The sequence below is a fragment of the Prionailurus bengalensis genome, chromosome C1 (genome assembly GCF_016509475.1).
Source record: "Prionailurus bengalensis isolate Pbe53 chromosome C1, Fcat_Pben_1.1_paternal_pri, whole genome shotgun sequence".
In the NCBI taxonomy this organism is placed as follows: domain Eukaryota; kingdom Metazoa; phylum Chordata; class Mammalia; order Carnivora; family Felidae; genus Prionailurus; species Prionailurus bengalensis.
In genome coordinates, this window is record NC_057345.1 from 162,585,354 (window position 1) to 162,607,093 (window position 21,740).

At 42.1% G+C, this 21,740-nt stretch overlaps 1 protein-coding gene across 2 annotated transcripts; it reads left to right on the top strand.

Annotated features, from left to right (window-relative positions):
* Positions 1 to 7,973: 7,973 nt before the first annotated feature.
* On the top strand, positions 7,974 to 19,859 carry CDCA7 (cell division cycle associated 7). Of its 2 annotated transcripts, XM_043577072.1 has the most exons (10): positions 7,978 to 8,145; positions 10,978 to 11,103; positions 11,522 to 11,758; positions 14,440 to 14,676; positions 14,967 to 15,044; positions 16,090 to 16,290; positions 16,695 to 16,832; positions 17,409 to 17,558; positions 18,017 to 18,153; positions 18,737 to 19,859. In XM_043577072.1, the coding sequence occupies exons 1-10, from the start codon at positions 8,125 to 8,127 to the stop codon at positions 18,765 to 18,767; spliced, it is 1,356 nt and encodes a 451-aa protein (XP_043433007.1). In that variant the 5' UTR covers positions 7,978 to 8,124; the 3' UTR covers positions 18,768 to 19,859. The 2 variants fall into 2 exon arrangements, with proteins under 2 accessions (XP_043433008.1, XP_043433007.1); XM_043577073.1 differs by lacking the exon at positions 11,522 to 11,758 and having other exon boundaries at positions 7,974 to 8,145.
* Positions 19,860 to 21,740: the final 1,881 nt, after the last annotated feature.

Genomic DNA, 21,740 nt, shown 5'->3' on the forward strand with positions numbered 1-21,740 from the left:
TCTGGTAAGGGCCCTTTTCCTGGTTTGCAGATAGCTGTCTTCCTTATAACCTCACAGAGTGGAGAGCAGGGAGAAAGGAAGCAAACTTTCTTTCATATTTCTTTCTCTAAGGGCACTAATCCCACTCATGATGGCTCTGTCCTCATGACCTGATTACCTCCAAAGGACTCACCTCTAAATACCATCTCAAGAGAGATTAGACATCCACATACGAATGGGGCAGGGGCAGGCATACAAACATTCAGTCCATAGCACTGGCTCCATCAGTCATGAACACTAGCTGAAAACTGGGAAAGCCTGGTTATCCTAGTTGTCTTTTAGAGTGAGAGTTTTAAAGATCTAATCTAGTTTGTCCCCAGAGTTGTGATGGCAATGCCATCTCCAGCATGAAAGCCTGGTCAAACTGGTCCTGTTTGGACTCATCTTTTTCAGATTAGAGACTGGAAGCCAATGGGGTCATATTAATTTCCTGTGGCTGCCATAAAAAATTACCACGGGGGACAGGGTGCGCCAGGGTGGCTCAGTCAGTTAAGTGTCCGATTATTGATTTCCACTCAGGTCATGATCTCATGGTTCATGGAACTGAGTCCCTTGTCTGGTTCTGTGCTAACAGTGTAGAGCCTGCTTGGAATTCTCCCTCACTCCCTTTCTGCCCCTCCCCTGTTTGCACGTGCTCTCTCTCAAAAGAAATAAACAAACTTGTTTTGTTGTTGTTGTTTTTTTTTTAATCACAACAAGGGTGCCCGGGTGGCTCAGTCGAGTGTCACTCTTGATTTTGGCTCAGGTCATAATCTCATGGTTCATGAGATCCAGCACGGAGCCTGCTTGAGATTCTCTCTTCTTTCTCTGCCACTACCCCCCCCCCCCCGCCTCTTTCTCCCCAAATAAACATAAATATATCACAAACTTGGTGGCTTAAAACAACAGAAATGTATTCTCCCATAGTTCTGGAGACCAGAAGTCTGAAATCAAGGTATGGGCAGGACTGTGCTCCTCCAGAAACTTAAGGAGAGATTCTGTTACTTGCCTCTTCCAGCTTCTGGAGGCTGTCCTCATTCCTTGGCTTGTGGCTGCTCACTCCAATCTCCACCTCCATCTTCAAATGACCTTCTTTATGTCTCTGACTTCTCTTTCTTATAAGGACACTTATCATTGGGTTTAGGAACTACTTTAGGACCTATTTTTGAGACAGAGAGAGACAGAGTACAAGCAGGGGAGGGGCAGAGACAGAAGGAGACACAGAATCTGAAGCAGGCTCCAGACTCCGAGCTGTCAGCACAGAGCCTGAGCCAGGGCTCGAACCCACTAACCGCGAGATCATGACCTGAGCCAAAGTCACTTACTCGACTGAGCCACCCAGGCGCCCCTGCAAAGACCCTTTTTCTAAGTAAGGTAACATTTTACAGTCTGGGTATTAGAACAAGGACATGTATTTTGAGGGACCACCATTCAATCCACTACAGGTGTCCTGGGTGTGGTACCAGCTGTTTTTCTGAAAGCCTAAGAAAAGGTAAAGCAGAATAATAAGCTTTCAGCTTTCTGTCAGTGTTTCTTTTGCATAATGAATTCTGTGGGTTGGAATGCATGAAATTCCAGACTGACTGGTAGAGAAAGTATCAGCCCATAGCAGTTTGTATGCTTTATATTTGAAGACGGAGGAAAGCCGTTTTGAAAAACAATTAGATTGAGATGAGCCATGACAAGGTTACCTTTGAGGACTCCAAAAGAGATAAAAAGCTGAAATTCTGTCTGCTGACCAGCAGAAATGATGGATCATCTGGTATCTATTTTTAACTTTTTAAGGACTGCTGGTAGACTGGTTTTAATTCTATACATCAATGTGAAGATGAGACTCTTCCCTGGTTCCCACACCATGTTGAATTTTGTTCACTCCAGAAATTAGCCAATTTACAGAGAATCCCTAAGTCTCTTTCTAGCTAATAGTTAAACATCCTCTCTCTGTAACAGTTCTGTTTCCACAAAGAGCTGCCTAAAAGGAACAGATCTGAAGAATTCTATGACCTGGAAAATTCACAACTACGATAGTTTAGAAGAAGTTGCCTATGCGATGAACAAAGTTCTCACACCTGAAAAACAGAGATTTTTTTGCACCCCAGTTGTTTCCAGAAGGGGAAATGATCAAATTAAAAACAAGCAAAAAGTTCTTGAGTAAAAACAAAAGTCTTTGCTAGGTGTCTGTGGGTTAGAAGCTGCCCAGCAGGACTTTGCTAGCATATTCCAGAAGGTGGAGCAGGTGCAGTCAGAGCTCCCAGGATAACTGAGGAGCGCATCATAGCCGCTGCCCCACAAACTGTCTCTCACTTTCCCAGACTCCATTCTCCCCTCACAAGCCCACCCAGATAACCCTAACTGCCTCAGCCCCTCTTCCTTTGCATGGTTTGTTTCTGTGATTTTAAGGACAGGGAGCTACTCTTCTATTCTCTTCCTGCAGTTTTCAAAGTCACTTGAGCTCATTCTAGACAATTTGGAAAGAACAAGAAATAGAAAAGAGACAAAAGAAAAATCTCCACTAGCTCCCTCATCTCAGAAGAGATCTCTGCTAACATTCTGCCATATAGTTTTCTGGTCTTTTTTCCTCCCTTCATGGTGTTTTCTAAAGTTACCATTACATCAGAAAGATAAGAGATAACAAGTTTTGGCATGGATGTGGAAAAAAGGAAACACCTCGATATACAAATTGGTGCAGCTATTATGGAAAACAGTATGCTGGTTCCTTTAAAAAAAAAAAGCTACAAATAGAAAATACCATATGACCCACTAATTCCACTTCTGGGTATATACCTAAGGGAAATGAAATCACCATCTTCAAGAGATCTTTGCACCCCTATACAAAAATTTTGCCAGGGGCAAATTTAAAAAGTTATAGAAGAACAACTTTGAGGGGTGTTGTGGCTGGTAAAATGCAGGCAGTTAGGTTATAGTTCAGCTTCCATAATGTTGGAACTGATTCAGTAATTAAAACATGACTTTATCTCATCCAGTGTTTACTGATGCTTTAACACTCTACGCAGTGAAATATTTTTTTTAATGTTAATTTTTGAGAGAGAGACTGAGACAGAGCACAAGCAGCAGAGGGGCAGAGAGAGAGAGGGAGACAGAGTACCTGAAGTACGCTCCAGGCTCCAAGCTGTCAGCACAGAGCCCAACACGGGGCTCGAACCCGTGAGATCATGACCTGAGTCAAAGTCAGATGCTTAACCTACTGAGTCACCCAGGTGCCCCTACACAGTGAAATATTTCAAAATGAACAATGCCTATCCATGAAAAAACAAGTATTTCCTCTTGCTACAGATGACCAGCTTTGCATTCATGTTTCTATGTTCCTTTCTCTAATCAGGGATCAGTTGTCTGCAAAACGATCTGCTTAACAGTGCTGACATGTAATCAAAAGCAACATACCAACAGAGTTTGGAGTGGTAAGATTTGTGGACTAAACTGAACCAGGTTGGTAATGGGCTAGGCCCTCCCCCAGAGTGGCTTCTGGCAACAGAAGGGTAACTTTAGGCCTTTTAGGTTTCTTGCCTTTGTACATCCTGAAAGCAGACACTGGGGAGGTAAACCTATAATTAGGGGGTTATTTAGAATAGAGATTTGTGACAGACTGCAACCTGTCTGTATTCTCAAACACAGTGAAACCCTTTTCCAGCCCTTTGTCTCTTGGGTGTGTGCGGTCTATTGGAAGGTCTCTAGTTTACTGAACAACTTGGGTTCACATTACATTTCCTGAGAGAAGGAAGGGCATATGGGACCGAGAACAGCATGTCTACTGGGACATCAGCTTTGCTTTGAAATCGCATCTAAAAATGATACATCTCAGGGCACCTGGGGAGCTCAGTCAGTTAAATGTCTGACTTTGGTTCATGTCACGATCTCATGGTTCATGAGTTCGAGCCCCGGGGTGGAGCTCTGTGCTGACAGCTCAGAGCCTAGAGCCTGCTTGCATTCTGTGTCTCCCTCTCTCTGCCCCTCCCCTGCTTGCTCACTCTCTCTTTCAAAAATAAATAAACATTAAGAAAAACAAAAAAAAATAAAAATGATACATCTCATTAATTCTTGCATTCTTTGTCCTAAAATCAATCATCTTGAGTTCAAGTTTGACTTTAGCTCACTTCATTATATAAGTGCTGAGTGCTCAGAACCTCAGGATCAAATTTCAAACTTAGTAATAGGAAATGGAATTCTTTGTGCATGGTGAATAAAAGCTATAGGACAACACACACCAATCCTTAAAGATAAAGCTCTTCAACAAGAGACTGGTATTTTAGAACGTTTTAGATTTAAAATTCCATGTATAATCATTTTAGTTGGTAGTAAATATTTTCTAGGTACCTATTGTATTTACAGCCCTCATACCAGATACTGTCTGTAGATGTCAGGTATGTGCTTATGAAATGTCATTCCCTGTTACCTGTTGCTGTGGCCTGGGCCCTCATCAATCTCTGCACTGAATTTCCATTCTTACTCATTTTGTGTCTTTCACTTAAAATGAACATATTTACCAGTATATGGTAACACAGTGACTTAAGACCTTTATGAGGTACCTAAAATTGCAAGATGAACTTGCATTCCCATTTATAGGACGCTGTAAAGGGACTGAATATTTAACACTACAAATATTCATCTTGATTGACAGGACAAATGTTTCAAAATTTAAAAAATTTTTCTTATAAAAAGTTTCAGATCCAAAAGAATATAAAAACCCACAGAAAGTAAAAACATAAAAGACACTCATATACCCACCACTCACATTTAACACTTTGCCATATTTGCTTCACACGGTTTAGTTTTAAAGAAAGAATCAATGAATGATAGAGCGGGCGGAAGCCTGCATCTCCTCTTTTTTCTTCCCTCCTTGAGTTTACCTCTATCATATTTTGTTTGTGCATGTTTTTATACTTTCACAACTTAAATTATGTTTCTAAAATTTGCATAAGGGGTACAATTTGCAGAAATGTTTGCAATTTGCTTTTTCATTCAACATTAAGATTTATCTGTATTGAGGTAAGTAAGCTAGGTCATTCATTTGAACTACTGTTCAAATGCCATTGTATGAATATGCCACTGTTTATACATCCATTTCCCTTCTGAGGGGCATTTAGTTTATTTGGAATATTTTTACTATGATACACAATGCTAGTATGAATGAACCATCCATCCCTCCAGTGCCATTAGCTCTATCTTCAAAATAACATATCTTAAATCTGAGCACTTCTTCCCACTCCAAAACTACTCTAGTCCAAGCCATCATTTTCTCCTCCAGGGGCTCCTAAGTGACTTGAGCTTTCAATTCTGCTCCCTTTCAATCCATAGTTCACAAAGCTCATGGGGTCAGATTGGGTCTGTCCTTCATCAAAATCCTTCCCATTGTACCTACGATGAAATCCAAAGCTCTTCCCAAGGTCAGGAAGACCCCACATGATCTGGCCCCTCTCCCTTTCCTTCCCTAGCTCTCTCTAGTCAAGAATACTTGGCTTCTGGGGCACCTGGGTGGCTCAGGTTACCACTCATGGTTTGTGAGTTCAAGCCCCACATCAACTGGCTGCCATCATCAGCCTGTTAGCATAGAGCCTGCTTCAGATCGTCTGTTCCGCCCCCTCCACCCTTCCCCCACTTGTGCTCTCCCCAATTAAAAAAATAACAAATAAACATTAAAAAAAAAAAAAAAAGGAATATTTGGCTTCTGCTGCTAGCTGTCTTACAGAGCCTTTGAATCAGCTGTTCATTCTGCCTGAAGTCAGCACTTCCCTCATTTGTGTATGGCTTGGTCTCTTGCTTTATTCAGGCTCCTGATCAGATAACTCCTCAGAGAAGCCTTTCCTGTTTTTTCTTATCTGAATACCTCTTTCATTTCGTTTCTCCTTATCCTGCTTTTTTCTTCTCAGAAGTTATCACACCTGAAATTATCTTGTTTACTTCTGTTCCTCCACTAGAATGTAAAGTCCCTGGCCTTCGTGTCCCCAGTTCTCAGAATAGTGTCTAGTGTAACAGGCATCGTCCATACTTAACCTGAACGAATGAGACAGCACCAGTACAAGACTCAACATGCACATTCTCCAGGACACGATCTTAAAACTTTTGTTGATGGTGAAGCACAATATGAAATACACATTTATACAAAGCACACACCCAAAGTGACACAAAGTTGCAGAAAACAACACTCACACTTACTACTCCTAAATTTTTTTTACCCAATTTCAAAAAGAGAAAATGTGCTAGCTGTAATCCAGTAAATTGATTTCACAATTCACCTGCAGTGTGAAAAACTCTGTTTACAACTGGAAGTGGTTTTGCTGGGTTTTACTAAAGATTTCTGAACTGCCCTCCAAAGTAAAATAAAATCACACTACTAACATCATTGCAGCAATTTCCTCATTTCCTTACCAATACCTGGTCTTATCAGGCTTTTCCATTTTCGCCAGTCTGAGTGGAACTCTATTGCTTTGTTTTAACTTGCATCTTCCTACTTACTAAAAAGACTGACAGCTTAACCTTAAAAAAAAAAAATTGTGTAAACTAAATTACTTTCTAGTGCCCCAAGAGATCTAAGAATTTTCCTATCAGAACTTTTCAGAGTTCAAGTGGCTTAATCTTCCCTTACTTTATGCATTTCACAATTCCAAATTCTCACATACTTAAATTGTAGTGTCACAAAACTGTATCCCCAAGGACACAGCACTGACCACAATTTTAGTTCTTTCACCATTTATATGGTTATTTACTCAACACTTATTGACACCCCCCCCCATCCCCAACACTGCCAAGAATTTCCCCAGGCAAACCGCCTCCCCTGGCGCCTACCTTCGAGACCATGAGTTCTTTGTCCCTTGCACTGTCACAGAATGACCATGGCCAAGGCGTTAGTTTTAGAAAGGCTCTTAGACTCCGACCAAGACCCTCCCAATTCTTCCAATCCATTGTTCTCTAGCATTACTTGCTCCCAAGTTTTTGTATTCAATACATCCAGAGAGGAACGCGGTGGATTCACGCATGCTCTCTCACTGCAAAGGAATTCTTCCCCCAGAGAAAAGTTTTTTAAGGGCGAAAATTCGAATATTTTCATTTCAAGCACTTGTTTTAAATGAGAGATTATAATTAGGGTTTTTTAAAGCAACCCAAATTATTTTGCTTTTTCTTCTGAAAGCTACTTTATTTCTGCTCTCTACAAAATATGCTTAAAAAGTCACACCTTACTGCGTCGGAATGTCAGGTTTGATTAAAAAGGCAAATGAAAAACATCTCACATTCATTCCAATTTCGGTAATTATAAATTCTGACAAAAGATATGATCGCCAAACCACATTAATAGCCTTTAGGTTCTATCCCGACAGATAAATTCTAAAGGCTTTAGAATCCCGCAGTTAAGTCTTAACTAATAGCAACCCCTTTTTTTCTAATTTCAAAATCACAAGGCTTATGTAAAACTGCAACACAGCTTCGGGTGCTTTCTGGAATGAAACGTCAGGAGTTACCCCATTTAATCGCTTCAGATAACGATGTGGTTACCAAATACGAGGTGCCTCACTCAGGACAGCGACTGGGCTAATAAAGATTGTAGTTCGTGCTTAATTCTTTGATTTTTATATCTAATGATGTAAACCGCACGTCGCAATTAAAGTGCTAAATGCCAAGATCCCCAAGACTCCCGCGCTGCTCTCCATTACCCCGTATCTGCACTTTTCCTCTCTCAGCCCGGAATTCATGCAAATCAGCCTGGTAACCCCGAGGCAATACGAACCTCTTTCGCGCCATTCGCTCAGGACCGTGCAGCGACGTAAAGAGAGTGGTCCTGGAGCCCTAAAAGGGTCGGTTTTCTACGGTGGCTTTTGGAGATTCCTAGGTTGGTGCTCGAGGTCATAATATTTGGGAGGCGGCTTTTTCCCCCCGGCGCCGAGTACGTCTCGCTCCTGGACACGCGGTTACCACAGCTTGCAGGACCTGCGCCCCAACGCGGGAAACCCGGCCGGAGCCCCGCCCCTCTGGGCCCGGGTCTGCGCGCCCCGCCCGCCTGCCGCATCTCCTACTCCTTCGGCTCACTGGGACCGCTGCTCGCGCGGTGCTTCGCTCTCCCAGCTCTGAGCGCCGGCCTGGGCACCCGCCACCGGCATGGACGCTCGCCGCGTGCGGGTGAGCGCTAGGCGGACTAACCCGAGGGGCGGGTGCGGTGGGTGCTGGGCGCGGAACGACTCCCTCCAACTACCGCGGACGGAGTTAACTGGTGGCCGTCTTGGGCGGCATCCGTTTAGGCAAACCCCAGGTTTTGTGCATTTTGGGTAATTCGGCGCGCGGGGTCGGCCCCGTCTCGTGCGCAGGCTGTTCGGAGATGTGAGCAGTTTGCAGGGCTGGCCGCGCCGGAGAACCTGAGGCCACGTGCGCTCTAAGTGCACGTGCGCCCGGGGCCAGACAGTAGCCGGGGCTGGCGGGTTCCCCATTGTGTCTGCCGGCCTGAGCCCGGACGGAGAGGAGCGCCACCCTCCCCGCTCCCTGCGGTTTGCCGTGCAGCCGCCCAGCCCTTTCCAGCGTGCAGCCATGGGCGGGCGGGTGGCTCGCTGTGGCTTGACTCGTGCACAGTGGGGCGGGGGGGAGGGGGACCTTGGACGCGGTCCCCACGGGATTTTGCGGCTGCCACAGCGGCATCCGCTTCTAACTGCCGGGGGTCGGTGGGTTTGAAGTTTAAAGGTGTTGCAAAAACGGTCTCTTTAGAATTTGTGTTGCACACGTGGGGGGGAGGCGTCTCTAGTTCAGGGCGGTGGTTAAGAGCACTTAAAAGATCTGGTGGTCCAAACTGTTCGCCCACCATTTGCTCGTTTTCCATTCATCAACCTTACTCACAGCTGCAGGACGTTGCCCTGAATGGAACGTTACTTTTTGCTCTAACGGAAACCGGAACGTAGGGTCTGCCCCAGGAGAGGTTAGAAGATGGGGGCTGGGTGAAAAGGAAGAAAGTGACATGCTCAAAATAAATAAAGATTAACACAAGTGGGGAAGCTGGGGTTTTCGTTGGGGGGGGTGGGGAGTGGACGTGTTGGGGGCGTGGTTTCAAAGACAGCTCTGCCGGGTGTAACCGGGTGTAGCTTTCAGGTAGAAGAAAGCCTTGGGCAAATTGGGCTTGGAATCTGACGTACCTGGGTTCAAATGTGGGCCATCCTGTGACTTGAGTAACCTACTTCACGTCTCGTGCCTCAGCTTTCCCGTCTGTTAAATGGGAAGAATGACAGCACCTTTGTTACAAGGAATTCATGTGAAAACATGCTTAGTGCCTGGCAGGAAAATAAAAACACCTACTAAATGGTATAGTTACCGGCCTGCCGGAAAAGTTCGACTTAGCCATAACCATTTGCCTTTTTCTATGTCTTTTCCTCCACCGGTTAACTGAGTCTTGGCATGTGCTGACTTGTTAAAGCCCAGCATTAGTGCTGTCGGCTTCCAGTAGACTGCCTGCCTTGAGGCTGTCTTGGGCCTTTGACTGCTTGCAGGTAGATTGATGAGTAAATGGTGATAATTGCTGCAGCAGTGCAAGGTGCGCTGCTGTTTTAGGAGATTGCAGAATTGGGTTCTCCTGCCAACTGTGTCAGCTTGGGCGCTCTATTTCACCTCCCTGGAGCCTTGAATTTCCTCACCTGGAAAATAGGGTGTTTCTGAGAACCCTTCTAATGGGTAGTAGTTCTGCGTATCATCACATTTTCTTCCCTTTCTAAAAGGACAAAAGACGTCATTTTATTTGCAAGAGATTGAAATGAAATGCAGAATGTTAGGTGTACAAAGAAGGTCAAGAGTGTTCTTTCCATGGGGCGCCTGGGTGGCTCATTCGGATTCTTGGTTTCTGCTCAGGTCATGATCTTATGGTTAATGAGTTGGAGCCTCCAAGCTCCCCTCCCCTCTACGGGCTCTGCGCTGCTTGGGACTCTCTCTCTGCCCCTCCCCTCCCAAATAAATAAATAAAACTTAAAAAAAAGGAAAAAGAATGTTCATTTCACCTGACACCGCACATCTTGGCATTATTTTGTGGGACCCATAGCAGAGCTTGCCTTCCAAAGTTTTCATTGTGAGGAATCACTTTTGTTGCGTGGCCATATTTAAGAAAATTAAAATACAGGATCTAATACTGCTGTTTTAACAGGAGATAGACACCAATTTCATTTTTTTGTGAGCAATGCCAGGTTGTTCGGTGTTTAACAAGTAATCTACAAGTAATTTGTGACTTAACAGAAGGACTTCTAAAAATTTAAGACTTGTACAGCAAGGAGACAGGAGAACTGAATATCAGGCCAGGCTAGTGGAGCGCTGAAGTGGGATCAGGCATTCTACCTGGGTTTGGAGTGCTGTTTGACCTTTAACTTGGCTCCTTGTATGTTTGTTCACTGAGTTGATGTACTTGATTTATAAGGACTTGTGCTGAAATCACTATACCCTTCCTGGTTGGAACAGGGCCTGTTTGAAAGCCTGCCATCTTGAAATAGAGGTGCTGCCCAGTTTTTGTAGTTTGGGAAATTAGCATCACAGTACAGAGCCCAAAGCTTATATAAAAAGACCTCATTAGGTTGATTTTGGCCGAGGAACTCTACCATTTTGTACTTTTGAAAATTTCCTTTTAGAAGTGCAATCTAATGTTTTTTATTAACAGGCAGATTTTAGGAGGCCAGCATGAAACCCCTTGGGAACTCAGTATACTCTCAGCTTGGTGGGAAGAAAGGTGCACAGTGAGGTAGCCCTATAGATGTTTCATTATTTTGATAAATGTCCTTAACAATATCCCTTCAAAGGGATCCCCTTCCTTTTATGGTTTTACCAGGTTTTGAAAATATTTTTGTAGCATTTGCAAATCCTCCTTTTTCTGTATAGGACATAAGAAATGGTAATGTTGACTCTGCACTGTTTCAACCTACTAAACTCAAAAATGATGTCTTTAGTTAGTGTAGTAAGTGTCCCACTTAATAGTATTGCCATTTTCCTTTGCAGCAAAAGGGTCACGGAGTAAAGAAGAACTTAAAGAAATTTAGATACGTGAAGTTGATTTCCATGGAAACCTCGTCATCCTCTGATGACAGTTGTGACAGCTTTGCTTCTGATAATTTTGCAAACACGGTAAGTGCTGCCTGAGAATAAACAGAATTGAGTCTGCAGTGCTCAAAATGCCCCCAAATGCTTTGTGCGTGATTAAAACTGCTTGCTTTTTGCCTGCATTTCTACACAGCCGCTAGGAAAATACAGTATGCATTGTAATTTCATTTCATTTTTTGCTGTGGTTCTAGGTAGTAATTGTTGGAGGTAGATTAGCTACTTATTCTATCCTTTTGAAATGTCGCCTAACCTAACATGCTTGATGATTTGCCATAACAACTCAGAAATCATTTGTAAACCTCTGAACCATTTTTCTTTGTAACAAAAGCTGTTCTCTTGTAGTGCACTTGTAAATGTGATTTGCTCTCTGCACGGTTTATGGAAAATTGGTTCTTGAAAAAGGGGGAAAATGCACAACCACATTTATTTATTTATTTTACAGAAACCTAAATTCAGGTCAGATATCAGTGAAGAACTGGCAAATGTTTTTTATGAGGACTCTGATAATGAATCTTTCTGCGGCTTTTCAGAAAGTGAGGTGCAAGATGTGTTAGACCATTGTGGATTTTTACAGAAACCAAGGCCAGATGTCACTAAAGAACTGGCCAGTATTTTTCATGCCGACTCTGACGATGAATCATTTTGCGGTTTCTCAGAGAGTGAGATACAAGATGGAATGGTGAGTTTGAGAACCAATATCAAGAAGTAAGGTACATTTACAGGCATGACACGCTTGTTTTAAAAAAGTTTTTTTTCTTGTAATTTTCATTTTAGTCATGCCAGGAAATTTTGTTGACCTTTTTAAAATTTTGAGTTCTTTTCTTCATGTCTTACAGCAGTTTTTACTGATGTAGTCCTACTTGTAAAGCTTGAATATTTTGTAGGCTCTGAAAATCTTGGAAACTGGTAAGATAAAATTGACAGACCTCCAGATTTCTGTTGCCACAAAAATCTACCCTGATGATCAGAAGCACGCATGTCCTCCAGATCAGCCACATTCACATTGAAGTTCAAGTGCCCAGCCCAGTACCGGCCTGGCATGGGGCAGGCCTTTGGTAAATGTTGGTTCCCGTGGTGGATCTTACATACATCTGCATCCAGAAAACCTGTGATAACTCATGTGCAGGAGTTCGAGTGCAGATAATGACAATTAGGACCCTTCATGCTTTGACTTTGGCTCCTTGGCTGGCTTTTCTTGTGCACGCTGCCTTGCCCATAACCTCTGTCATTCTGCTCAGGCCACTGCTGCTGCTGCACGTCAGTCCCACTCTCCCTGAGCATACTGTTTAGTTCTGCAGACTCTTGTGAACAAGACTGTCTGAACAAAGGAAGCAGTGTGTTGATTTATAGTCAGGTGCGTGCTCTTCAGCTCATGGTGGTCTGATGTGGGGCCACTCCCGGGGACCACACTGATCCTGACTTAAAAGGACACCTGGCCACGGAGTGTTTATCACTATCTAACTTTGTGGTAATGTAACATTTCCCCTAAGAAGTGACGGTGGTCCAAATCAGTGCATATCAGGAGTTATTACTGGTCTGCAAATACTGGATGTGACCCAAACGTTGTCTACAGCCTGAGTCATTTCTGGACAATGTTTCCATTCTTTGTGGTTGCTGTTTGTTTCGATTGATAACATGCCAATCAATTAAAAGTCTTAAGAACTCATAAAAGTTTGTCATTTTCTCCTAATCATGCATACTAAAAGTACATGAAGAATACTAAAAGCTGTTTGGATTTCAGAAATGTTTGAATGTTAAAAAAAAAAATGGCTCTTCCATTTCTGGAAGTTTTATGAGTGGTATTTTTTCCTTTCTCATTTTTTTTCAACCATCACCACAGTCGATTTAGAATGTTTTGATCACCTCCCGCAAAACCCTGTTCCCATGAACGTCCTTTCCCAATATCCTCAATCGGCAACCACCAGTCTATCTTCTACTGTTAGAGGTTTTTATATTTTGGACAGCGTATAAATGAATGCAGTCTTTTGTGACTGGCTTCTTTCACTTCACGAAATGTTTTCAAGGTTCTTCCATGTTGTGGTAGGTGCTAGTACTTGATAACTTTTTTACTGCTGAATGATATTTTCTGAAAATGCTACATTGTATTTATCCTATTCACCAGTTGGTGGATTTTTGGATTGATTGTACCTTTTGGCTATTGTGAATAGTACTTCTTTGAACATTCATGATCAAGTTTTTGTGTGGACATATATTCTTGGAGTATATATATGATTGGATTATATAGTAACTCTGGCCTTTTAATGAACTGACACGCTGTTTTCCTAAGTAGCTGCACCATTTTACATTCCTACCTGTAGTGTAGGCGGGTTCCAGTTTCTCTATATCCTTCTCATACATTCTTGTTACTGATTCAGTTCTACTAGTAGGTAATGAAGCAGTATCTTGTGATTCTGATTTGTCTTTCCCTAATGGATAATTTTAATGCATCTTTAATGGTGGAAACTTACTTTTGGAATCTCCTTTTTTTCTCTTCCTCTAATTTTTAAATGTTCAATAAGATGATTAGAGAGCTATCTAGAGTAGTCAAATTCGTAGCGACAGAAAGTAGAATGGTGGTTGCCAGAAGCCAGGGGTGGAATGGGGAGTTAGTATTTCATGGGTACGGTTTCAGTTTGGGAAGATGAAAAAGTTTTGGAGATGGATTGTGGTGATGGTTACACAACAGTGTGAATGTATTCAATGCCACTGAACTATACACTTAAAAATAGTTAAAATGGTGGGGCACCTGCACGGCTCGGTCAGTTAATGGTTCAACTTTTGATCTCAGCTCAGGTCTTGATATCAGGGTCAGGAGTTTAAGGCCCGTGTTGGGTTCCACGCTGGGTGTGAGGCCTACTTAAAAATAAAAACGAAAAGTTTAAAATGGTATATTTTTATGTCACATATATTTACTGTGAATTTTTTAAAAAGTAGATTAGAGAACAAAGATCCCTTTAATATAGTTTAATGCCATAACCATTGAAACCATGTTTATGGGAGAGCACAATTGTAGGAATTCTTGTAATAAACCAAAGGTCTATTTTTTTTTAAAGAAATTAAAAAAGGAGCTAGGAATTTCACATTTCAAAAAAATGACTCAAAACCACTGGCCTAAGGGCTATGATAATGACTTGTAATGATGTGTCTCAGATAGGCTATGTGAGTTAACACTCAGATTGTTGTAATTCCTGATTTTGTTACCCAGAGCTATCAATTACAATTGACAGTTAAAGTATTCAGTTAAAATTTATTTGATGCCATTGTCTCTTGTCCAAAAGGAATTTGGTAGTCATACTGGTGCAGCCTGTGGGACAATCAGCAAGTCATTAACGATTCTATTGTTCCCACCCAATTAACTAGAGACTGCAGTCAGACCACACTGGCTGCAGGACCCGAAGCCAGTGCAGAAGATCCGGACCCCTCCGCGTGGCCATGAAGTTTCCAACCCAGAACACCAGGGGAGCCGCCAACAAGAGAGCAGCACCCCCAGAACCCTCTGAGAATTCTGTGACCGATTCCAGTTCTGATTCAGAAGATGAAAATGGCATGAATTTTTTGGAGAAAAGAGCTTTAAATATAAAGCAAAACAAAGCAATGGTAGGTGTCTGACTTTGTGCTAAAACTCTTCCTGGCCTTTCTCTAAGCCGCTTGTTGCTTATATCTGTCCTAAGAATTATTTTCAGTGTAGCTGTGAAGTCTTCATAAAATATGCTTTAAGACGTGCTTCTTTTTCCTAAATTCCTAAAAAATTTCCTTAAAAAATCTTTTTTAATCATTAAAGTCTCGGTAAATGTATAAGTTAAATCAAACTCGAGATGTGCACTGTAATTTCATTTTTGGCAAGTAACCTAAACTAATAGTTTCTGTTGAATTTCTTCCCTTTTTAGCTTGCAAAACTAATGTCAGAATTAGAAAGTTTCCCTGGCTCATTCCCTGGAAGGCGTTCCCTACCAGGCCCCAGTTCGGTAAGTGTGATCCTTATTTGTATAATAGTATTATGGACAGGTCTAATGTAGATTTGTTATTTTAAAATCCAATTTCCTTATTTTGTGTAGTCCTACAGACAAAGAGGAAGTAGAGAAAACCTTCTAACCGATCTCTGGGACCTCTTCTGTACATCCCAGGGCAGGTGGGGCCTCCCCAAGCCATGCTTCTGCAGTGCTTAAACTAACCCTTCGGATTGGTTCTTTCTCTCCTTCCCAACTCAGCTAAGTCCCTCAAGCACAGGGAGTAAATACTGGAAAAAAAATTTTTTTTTCTTAACATTAGTATATTCCTTCTACATAATAGATGCATAATAATAGGTTTTTAATAACTGAGAATGAGAAAAAAGAAGGAAAAAACAATTTTGTTTAAATGTTTGTTTAGTTTTGACAGAGAGTGCATGCAGGGGAGGGGCAGAGAAAGGACAGAGGATCCAGAGCAGGCTCTGTGCTGACAGCAGCAAGCCCAACCCAGGCTGGAACTCCCAACCCATGAGATCATGACCTGAGCCAAGTCAAACGCTCAACTGACTTATTAAGTGGAAGGATAAGTAGATGATCTCTCAGTTTGAGAGGAAACAGCTTGGTATTAGAAAAGCAGAATTACGGCGCGCCTGGGTGGCTCAGCCGGTTGAGTGTCAGACCTCGGCTCGGGTCATGATCTCACAGTGTGAGTTCAGGCCCCGCATTGGGCTCTGTGCCTATAGCTCGGAGCTTGGAGCCTGCTTCAGATTCTGTGTCTTCTCTCTCTCTGCCCCTCCCCTGCGTACACGTGTGCTCTCTCTCTCTCTCTCTCTCTCTTTTTCTCTCTCTCAAAAATAAAGAAACATTTAAAAATTTTAAGAAAAAAAAGCAGAATTACAATAGCTCTATCATTTGGGGGCTCATTTTCTCATGAATTCTAGAAAGAACAAAGAATTAGGAAATGGAGCTCTCCTTTTACTTTTACAAAAACATACTTAAAGAGAAGGTGCCACAGAACCTTCATTCTGGAATAAATGGGTTCCATCATATGTGTTTTGTTTAGCAGTCAAAGACAACCCGGAGGCGTACATTCCCAGGTGTTGCTTCCAGAAGAAACCCTGAACGGAGAGCTCGTCCTCTCACCAGGTCAAGGTCCCGGATCCTTGGGTCCCTTAGTGCTCTGCCCCCAGAAGAGGAGGAGGAAGAGGAGGAAGATAAGTTCATGTTGGTGAGAAAGAGGAAGACCATGGACAACTACATGAATGTGAGTTCTCCACATTTGTGCTCGCCCTTCCGTTTATCGTCTTCCACAGGCCCAGCGTCCGATACACAGCACAGGGACACACGCAGCCTCAACGCCAGATGACCCGTGGTAAACATGCTTCTCAAACCGTTTAAAATTGTTAATGCCACATATGCTATCAAATAGATGGGCTTTGTTATTAGATGAGCAGGTCAAAGGTTTCTTCACCTTTTCTTAATGTCGGAATCATTTCCATGATGTTGTCCCGAATATCCTTAGTAAACTTAACAACTTGCATCTTCTCCATAAGCTCTAAAACAGATTTCTAGGTTGAATTCTTTGTGGAGAAATTACAAATCCTGTATCCGAGATTCAGAACTGGGGAGCACCAGTAAGAGCGCTATTCCATGATTTTTGTCATGCAGGAAGATGACGTGCCCAGAAATCGTCGTGCCGGATCCATGACCCTCCCACATATAATTCGCCCTGTGGAAGAAATTACAGAGGAAGAGCTGGAGAACATCTGTAACAACTCTCGAGAGAAGATCTATAACCGTTCATTGGTACAAGCCTCTAAATTGTTATCTGTGAACGTGAATGTCTGTGAGAGAAAGGATAGCTTCTATCCTTAGAGTTTTGCTAATGTTAAAGGTCTCACCATGTGGGATATGTGCCTGTGTGGTTTGTTTTTTTTTTTTTTTTTTTTTTTTTTTTTCTTTTCTTTTCTTTTCATAGAAGAAAAGAGAGTTTTTAGCATCTTTGGAATATAGACCTCTTGGTCTGCAATAGTAGTATTTGCTTAGTAAGCCTTTGGTAGCAGTTGATCTTTTCTCAATTTAGAAATTGATTCAGCATATATCTACTATATACACAGTTGCTGGGTGTATGGTGGTATACAAAAGATAAAAAAGGATTTGGGTGGGGTTGATCATATTAACTATAGCATGTGCCAATTGAATGAAATCAGTATGCCTGATATACTTTTCATGTCCTTAGCATATACCCATGTATGTAGATCTGAAATAGGATTCAAAGACGAATTGTCAGACTCCATCCACAAAGAAGGACATTCTTTATGCTATTTCTCTATACAAAAAGCAGTATTTTGTTCTTTTTTCCCCCTATTTGCCTCTTTGTAGGGATCTACTTGCCACCAATGCCGCCAGAAAACTATCGATACCAAAACAAACTGCAGAAACCCGGAGTGCTGGGGTGTTCGTGGCCAGTTCTGTGGCCCCTGCCTTCGAAACCGTTATGGTGAAGAAGTCAAGGATGCTCTGCTGGATCCAGTAGGTTCCTCGAAGGGGTGGTGCTGTGGGCTTGAAGGGCCACGAGTTGAAAGGGCCCAAAGGAGGGCATCCATGAGAGGACTGAGCCCTTATTGTTGTGGGGCATACATATTTCAGGGGAGGCCGATGAATTCATAGTGTTGGTGCTAGGTTAAGTGTGAGCCCCTTTCCAGAGTTTGTGGGACCAGGCCGTTCAGGGGATGCCGATTCTGTTTACCCCTGCTATTGCTATGTAACTTCCTCTGCTGCATTTCCTAAGAAAATAATCCTTCGAATGTAGGAAATGACTAATGGAAATTAATCCTATTAAAAAACCTATGAAAGGTTTTTCTATTCATTTAAAAAAAAAAGATTTAAATGCAATTGATGATACCTACCTTAGATTAAAGAGAAATGGATAAGTAAGAGGAGGAAGGGCAGATGTGATTTAACTGTGCCTTTTCACAATTCTCCTTCAGAACTGGTATTGTCCGCCTTGCCGCCGAATCTGCAACTGCAGTTTCTGTCGGCAGCGAGATGGGCGGTGTGCGACTGGGGTCCTTGTGTATTTAGCCAAATACCATGGCTTTGGGAACGTGCATGCTTACTTGAAAAGGTAATTGGCTGGCTTTTCTCTCCTCCACACCCAAATCTTAACATTCATTTATGTATCTTAGTAAGAAGGTGATAGAAGTCAGAATAGGGGTTATCTCCAGGTGGTGGGAACCGCATGTTTTGACTGGAAACAGGCACATTGGGAGTCTTTTTGAATGTTAGAGACATTTTATATCTTCATCTGGGTGGTGGGGACATGTACGTGTGAGTGTGTAAAAATTCAAGTTGTACATTTCAGATGTATGCACTTGACTATTTTACAACTCAGTAAAGACATTTTTAAATAATTTTTCTTGAAGTTTACTTATTTTGAGAGAGGTAGACAATGTGAGTCGGGGAGGAGCAGAGAGGGGGAGAAAATCCCAAGCAGGCTCCACACAGTCAGTGGAGAACCTGATGCAGGGCTCGAACTTACAAACCTTGAGATCATGACCTGAGCCAAAATCAAGAGTCAGACACTTAAACCGACTGAGCCACCCAGGCACCCCTCAATGAAAACATTTTTTAAAACAGTGAATTAAACTTTCGAAAGAAAATTCTTAGGTCGAAAACCATATCCTGACATGTTCCTTTCTCTCTTTCAGTCTGAAACAGGAATTCGAAATGCAAGCATAGCATTTAGAAGATCCAGTACCCGTCTTCCACTGTGCAAATCTTCCAAGTTCAGGTTTTCAATTTTGTCATGTGATTGGAACCTGAGTTACAAATTTTGATGATCAGTCTGTTCTGTAGGAAACGCAAATCAAGTTCCTCTCACTAACAAACGTGTTTCTGAGCATCACAGAGGTATATCTCTAGCTATATACTGTGCCCTCCTGCTGTTTCTTTGCTTTTTTCCCCACCCCTCACCTCATTCCATCCCCCTCTATTTCCAGTGGTTCCCTCCCACCATTTTGTTTCTGAATTCTTTTTGAATAGCAATTTTATGAAAGCATGTTTGATTTAATTGGCGTTGAAACTGCCCTGGAATCTGCCCATAAAACCAAGCACTTAGAAACAGTAGTAACATTAACTAACTACATCTATTGAATTCCAGAGAACAGCCCTCTAACTTGTTTACGGGAAAGCAGTGAGCACAATTTATGATTTATTGTTCATACTAGTTAACCTTTTCTAACAGAATCAAGGCACACAAGTCTTAAAACCATGTGGAAAAATTGGGTAATTGTTGGGAAATGGAGTATTATTTTGGATGCCTCTCGTGAGAATATTCCATGTATTGTGCAATTGTAGTTTGCCAAGTTTATTTCTGTTCCTACGTAAGATGTTTCAAATTCCTGATCATTTTGCATGGAAAATTGATATTAGTACTAGTCTACGACTAGTCTTTGCAGTTTTTACTTTCTTGAAGTTATAAACTAGGCACAGAGTTCATGTTCAGGTTTTAAGCACTTTTATAACAATGAGAAGTGCCTTTTTGGAGTTGGGTGACTTTCAACAGTTTAACTTGACATCTCTGTCCTTTTAATTTCTGGGCAGAATTCATGTGTCGCCCCTACCCCCTACCCGACCCCTTTTTGCATTAGATCGTTTTGTAGAGGTGGAATCAAAGTGTCTTTGTCCATTTTCTTTGCATGTGTAGCCTATTGCTATGGCCATTCAGTGTTTGATGCCTAATTGGACATTGAATCAATAAATGTAAATAGAGCTTTTGGTCTGTAATGCTTTTATACAAAGTTTTTTATTTTAATAATAAAATGTTATATTGTAGCTTGTCTGTTTTCTTTTTTATTCTTTAATAATCTTAACTGCACTGAATCCTAATTGTCTTCTCATATTTAAACAAAAGACCATTTCTACCTTTTATAGAGTCTGCCTTTTGGCTTAAGTTTCTGAAGGTTGAGGGCCAGCTCTTTTGAACAGGACCTAGCTTGGTGATATAACCAGTTGCTGTGATCAGAAAATCAGCGGAGACAACTATAGATAGAAAATAATACATGCTCATGAAGTTTTACAACTTTGTTTTCCTTTCACCATTTGCCAACCCAAGAACTAACACCAATTTCAAAATACCTGGCTTGATTTTATCAGCCATTTGAATATTTTTTAAGTTAGAAAAAAAGTTTTTTAAGTTTATTTTGAGAGAGAAAGCGAGCAAGTGGGGGAGGGGCAGAGAGAGGGAGGGGGAGAGAGAGAGCCTAATTTGGGGCTCTAACTCATGAATCATGAGATGCCCTGAGCCCAAGTCAGACACTTGGCAGACCGAGCCACCCAGGTGCCTGTATTTATTTTTTAATTTTTATACTTTAGGCTCCACGCCCAGTGTGGGGTTCAGACTCACAACTCTGAGATCAAGAGTCACATGTTCCATGGAACCATTCGAGTATTTAGGCCATGCTATATCTTTTTTTTTTTTTTAATTTTTTTTTTTTCAACGTTTATTTATTTTTTGGGACAGAGAGAGACAGAGCATGAATGGGGGAGGGGCAGAGAGAGAGGGAGACACAGAATTGGAAACAGGCTCCAGGCTCTGAGCCATCAGCCCAGAGCCTGACGTGGGGCTCGAACTCCCGGACCGCGAGATCGTGACCTGGCTGAAGTCGGACGCTTAACCAACTGCGCCACCCAGGCGCCCCTAGGCCATGCTATATCTTGAGGCCTGCTCTAGAACTGAGAGAAGCCAAAGACAAGGCACAGTCTGAAAGCTCTCATAATCCAGTTTAGACCAGAGTTGACAAATTACAGCCTGTGGGCCAGATCCTACTGTAGCCTATATTCATATGGCAGTTGCACTAAGTATGTTCTTTACTTTTTTAGAGGGTTGTAAAAAAAGCACGTGACACAGTGGTTTACAAAGCCTAAAATGTTTACAGTCTGCCACTTAACTATAGGTTTGCTGACTTAATCTCTAGACTTCTCTTGGAAATCCTGTATACCCCTATGTACTCATTTGGGGAGAAAATGATCAAGCTATGGGAGGTTATACAACTGGTATTCTAGATGGATCCAAAAGAAATGGGTATTTTTATAAACTTGGGACTCTTAACCCAAATTGTAATCTAACTCCCCCTTTTAGGTATGTGATTAGGAAGGTTAAATTCAGGGGAGTTTGTAAAATTGGTCGCTGTCTGGGATATTTTTGTTGTTACCATGTTTTAATATGAAATGGAACTATTGTTTTTCACTCAAGAATAGTGACTAGTAACAGCTGATTCCGAGACTTAAACGATTTACGGTCTAGTGGAGGAACATAGAGAAAAACCTAAAAATGGAATTCTGAGTAGGAATGAACACAGGAAGAGGCATTTTATAGCACTGATGGGCCCATGGGTTTTGTAATGACTTCCATCTTACAGAAAAGATACAGATCAGTGGCTTTATTTGGGGAGAACGAGTGGGGGAGGGGCAGAGAGGAGGATCGAAGATCCAAAGCGGCCTCTGCGCTGACAGGCTGACAGCACATGTGGGGCTGGAACTCATGAACTGCGAGATCATGTTCTCAGCTGAAAGGCACTCAACAGACTGAGCCACCCAGGTGCCCCAAGATGTGTGTTTTAAGAGAAGTATGTGCCTTTATTGGCCAAGCAACTTAAAGAGGAATGGAGTGGAGGTAGTGGGTGGCCCGATGCCAGACTGGCCCAGCTTCAC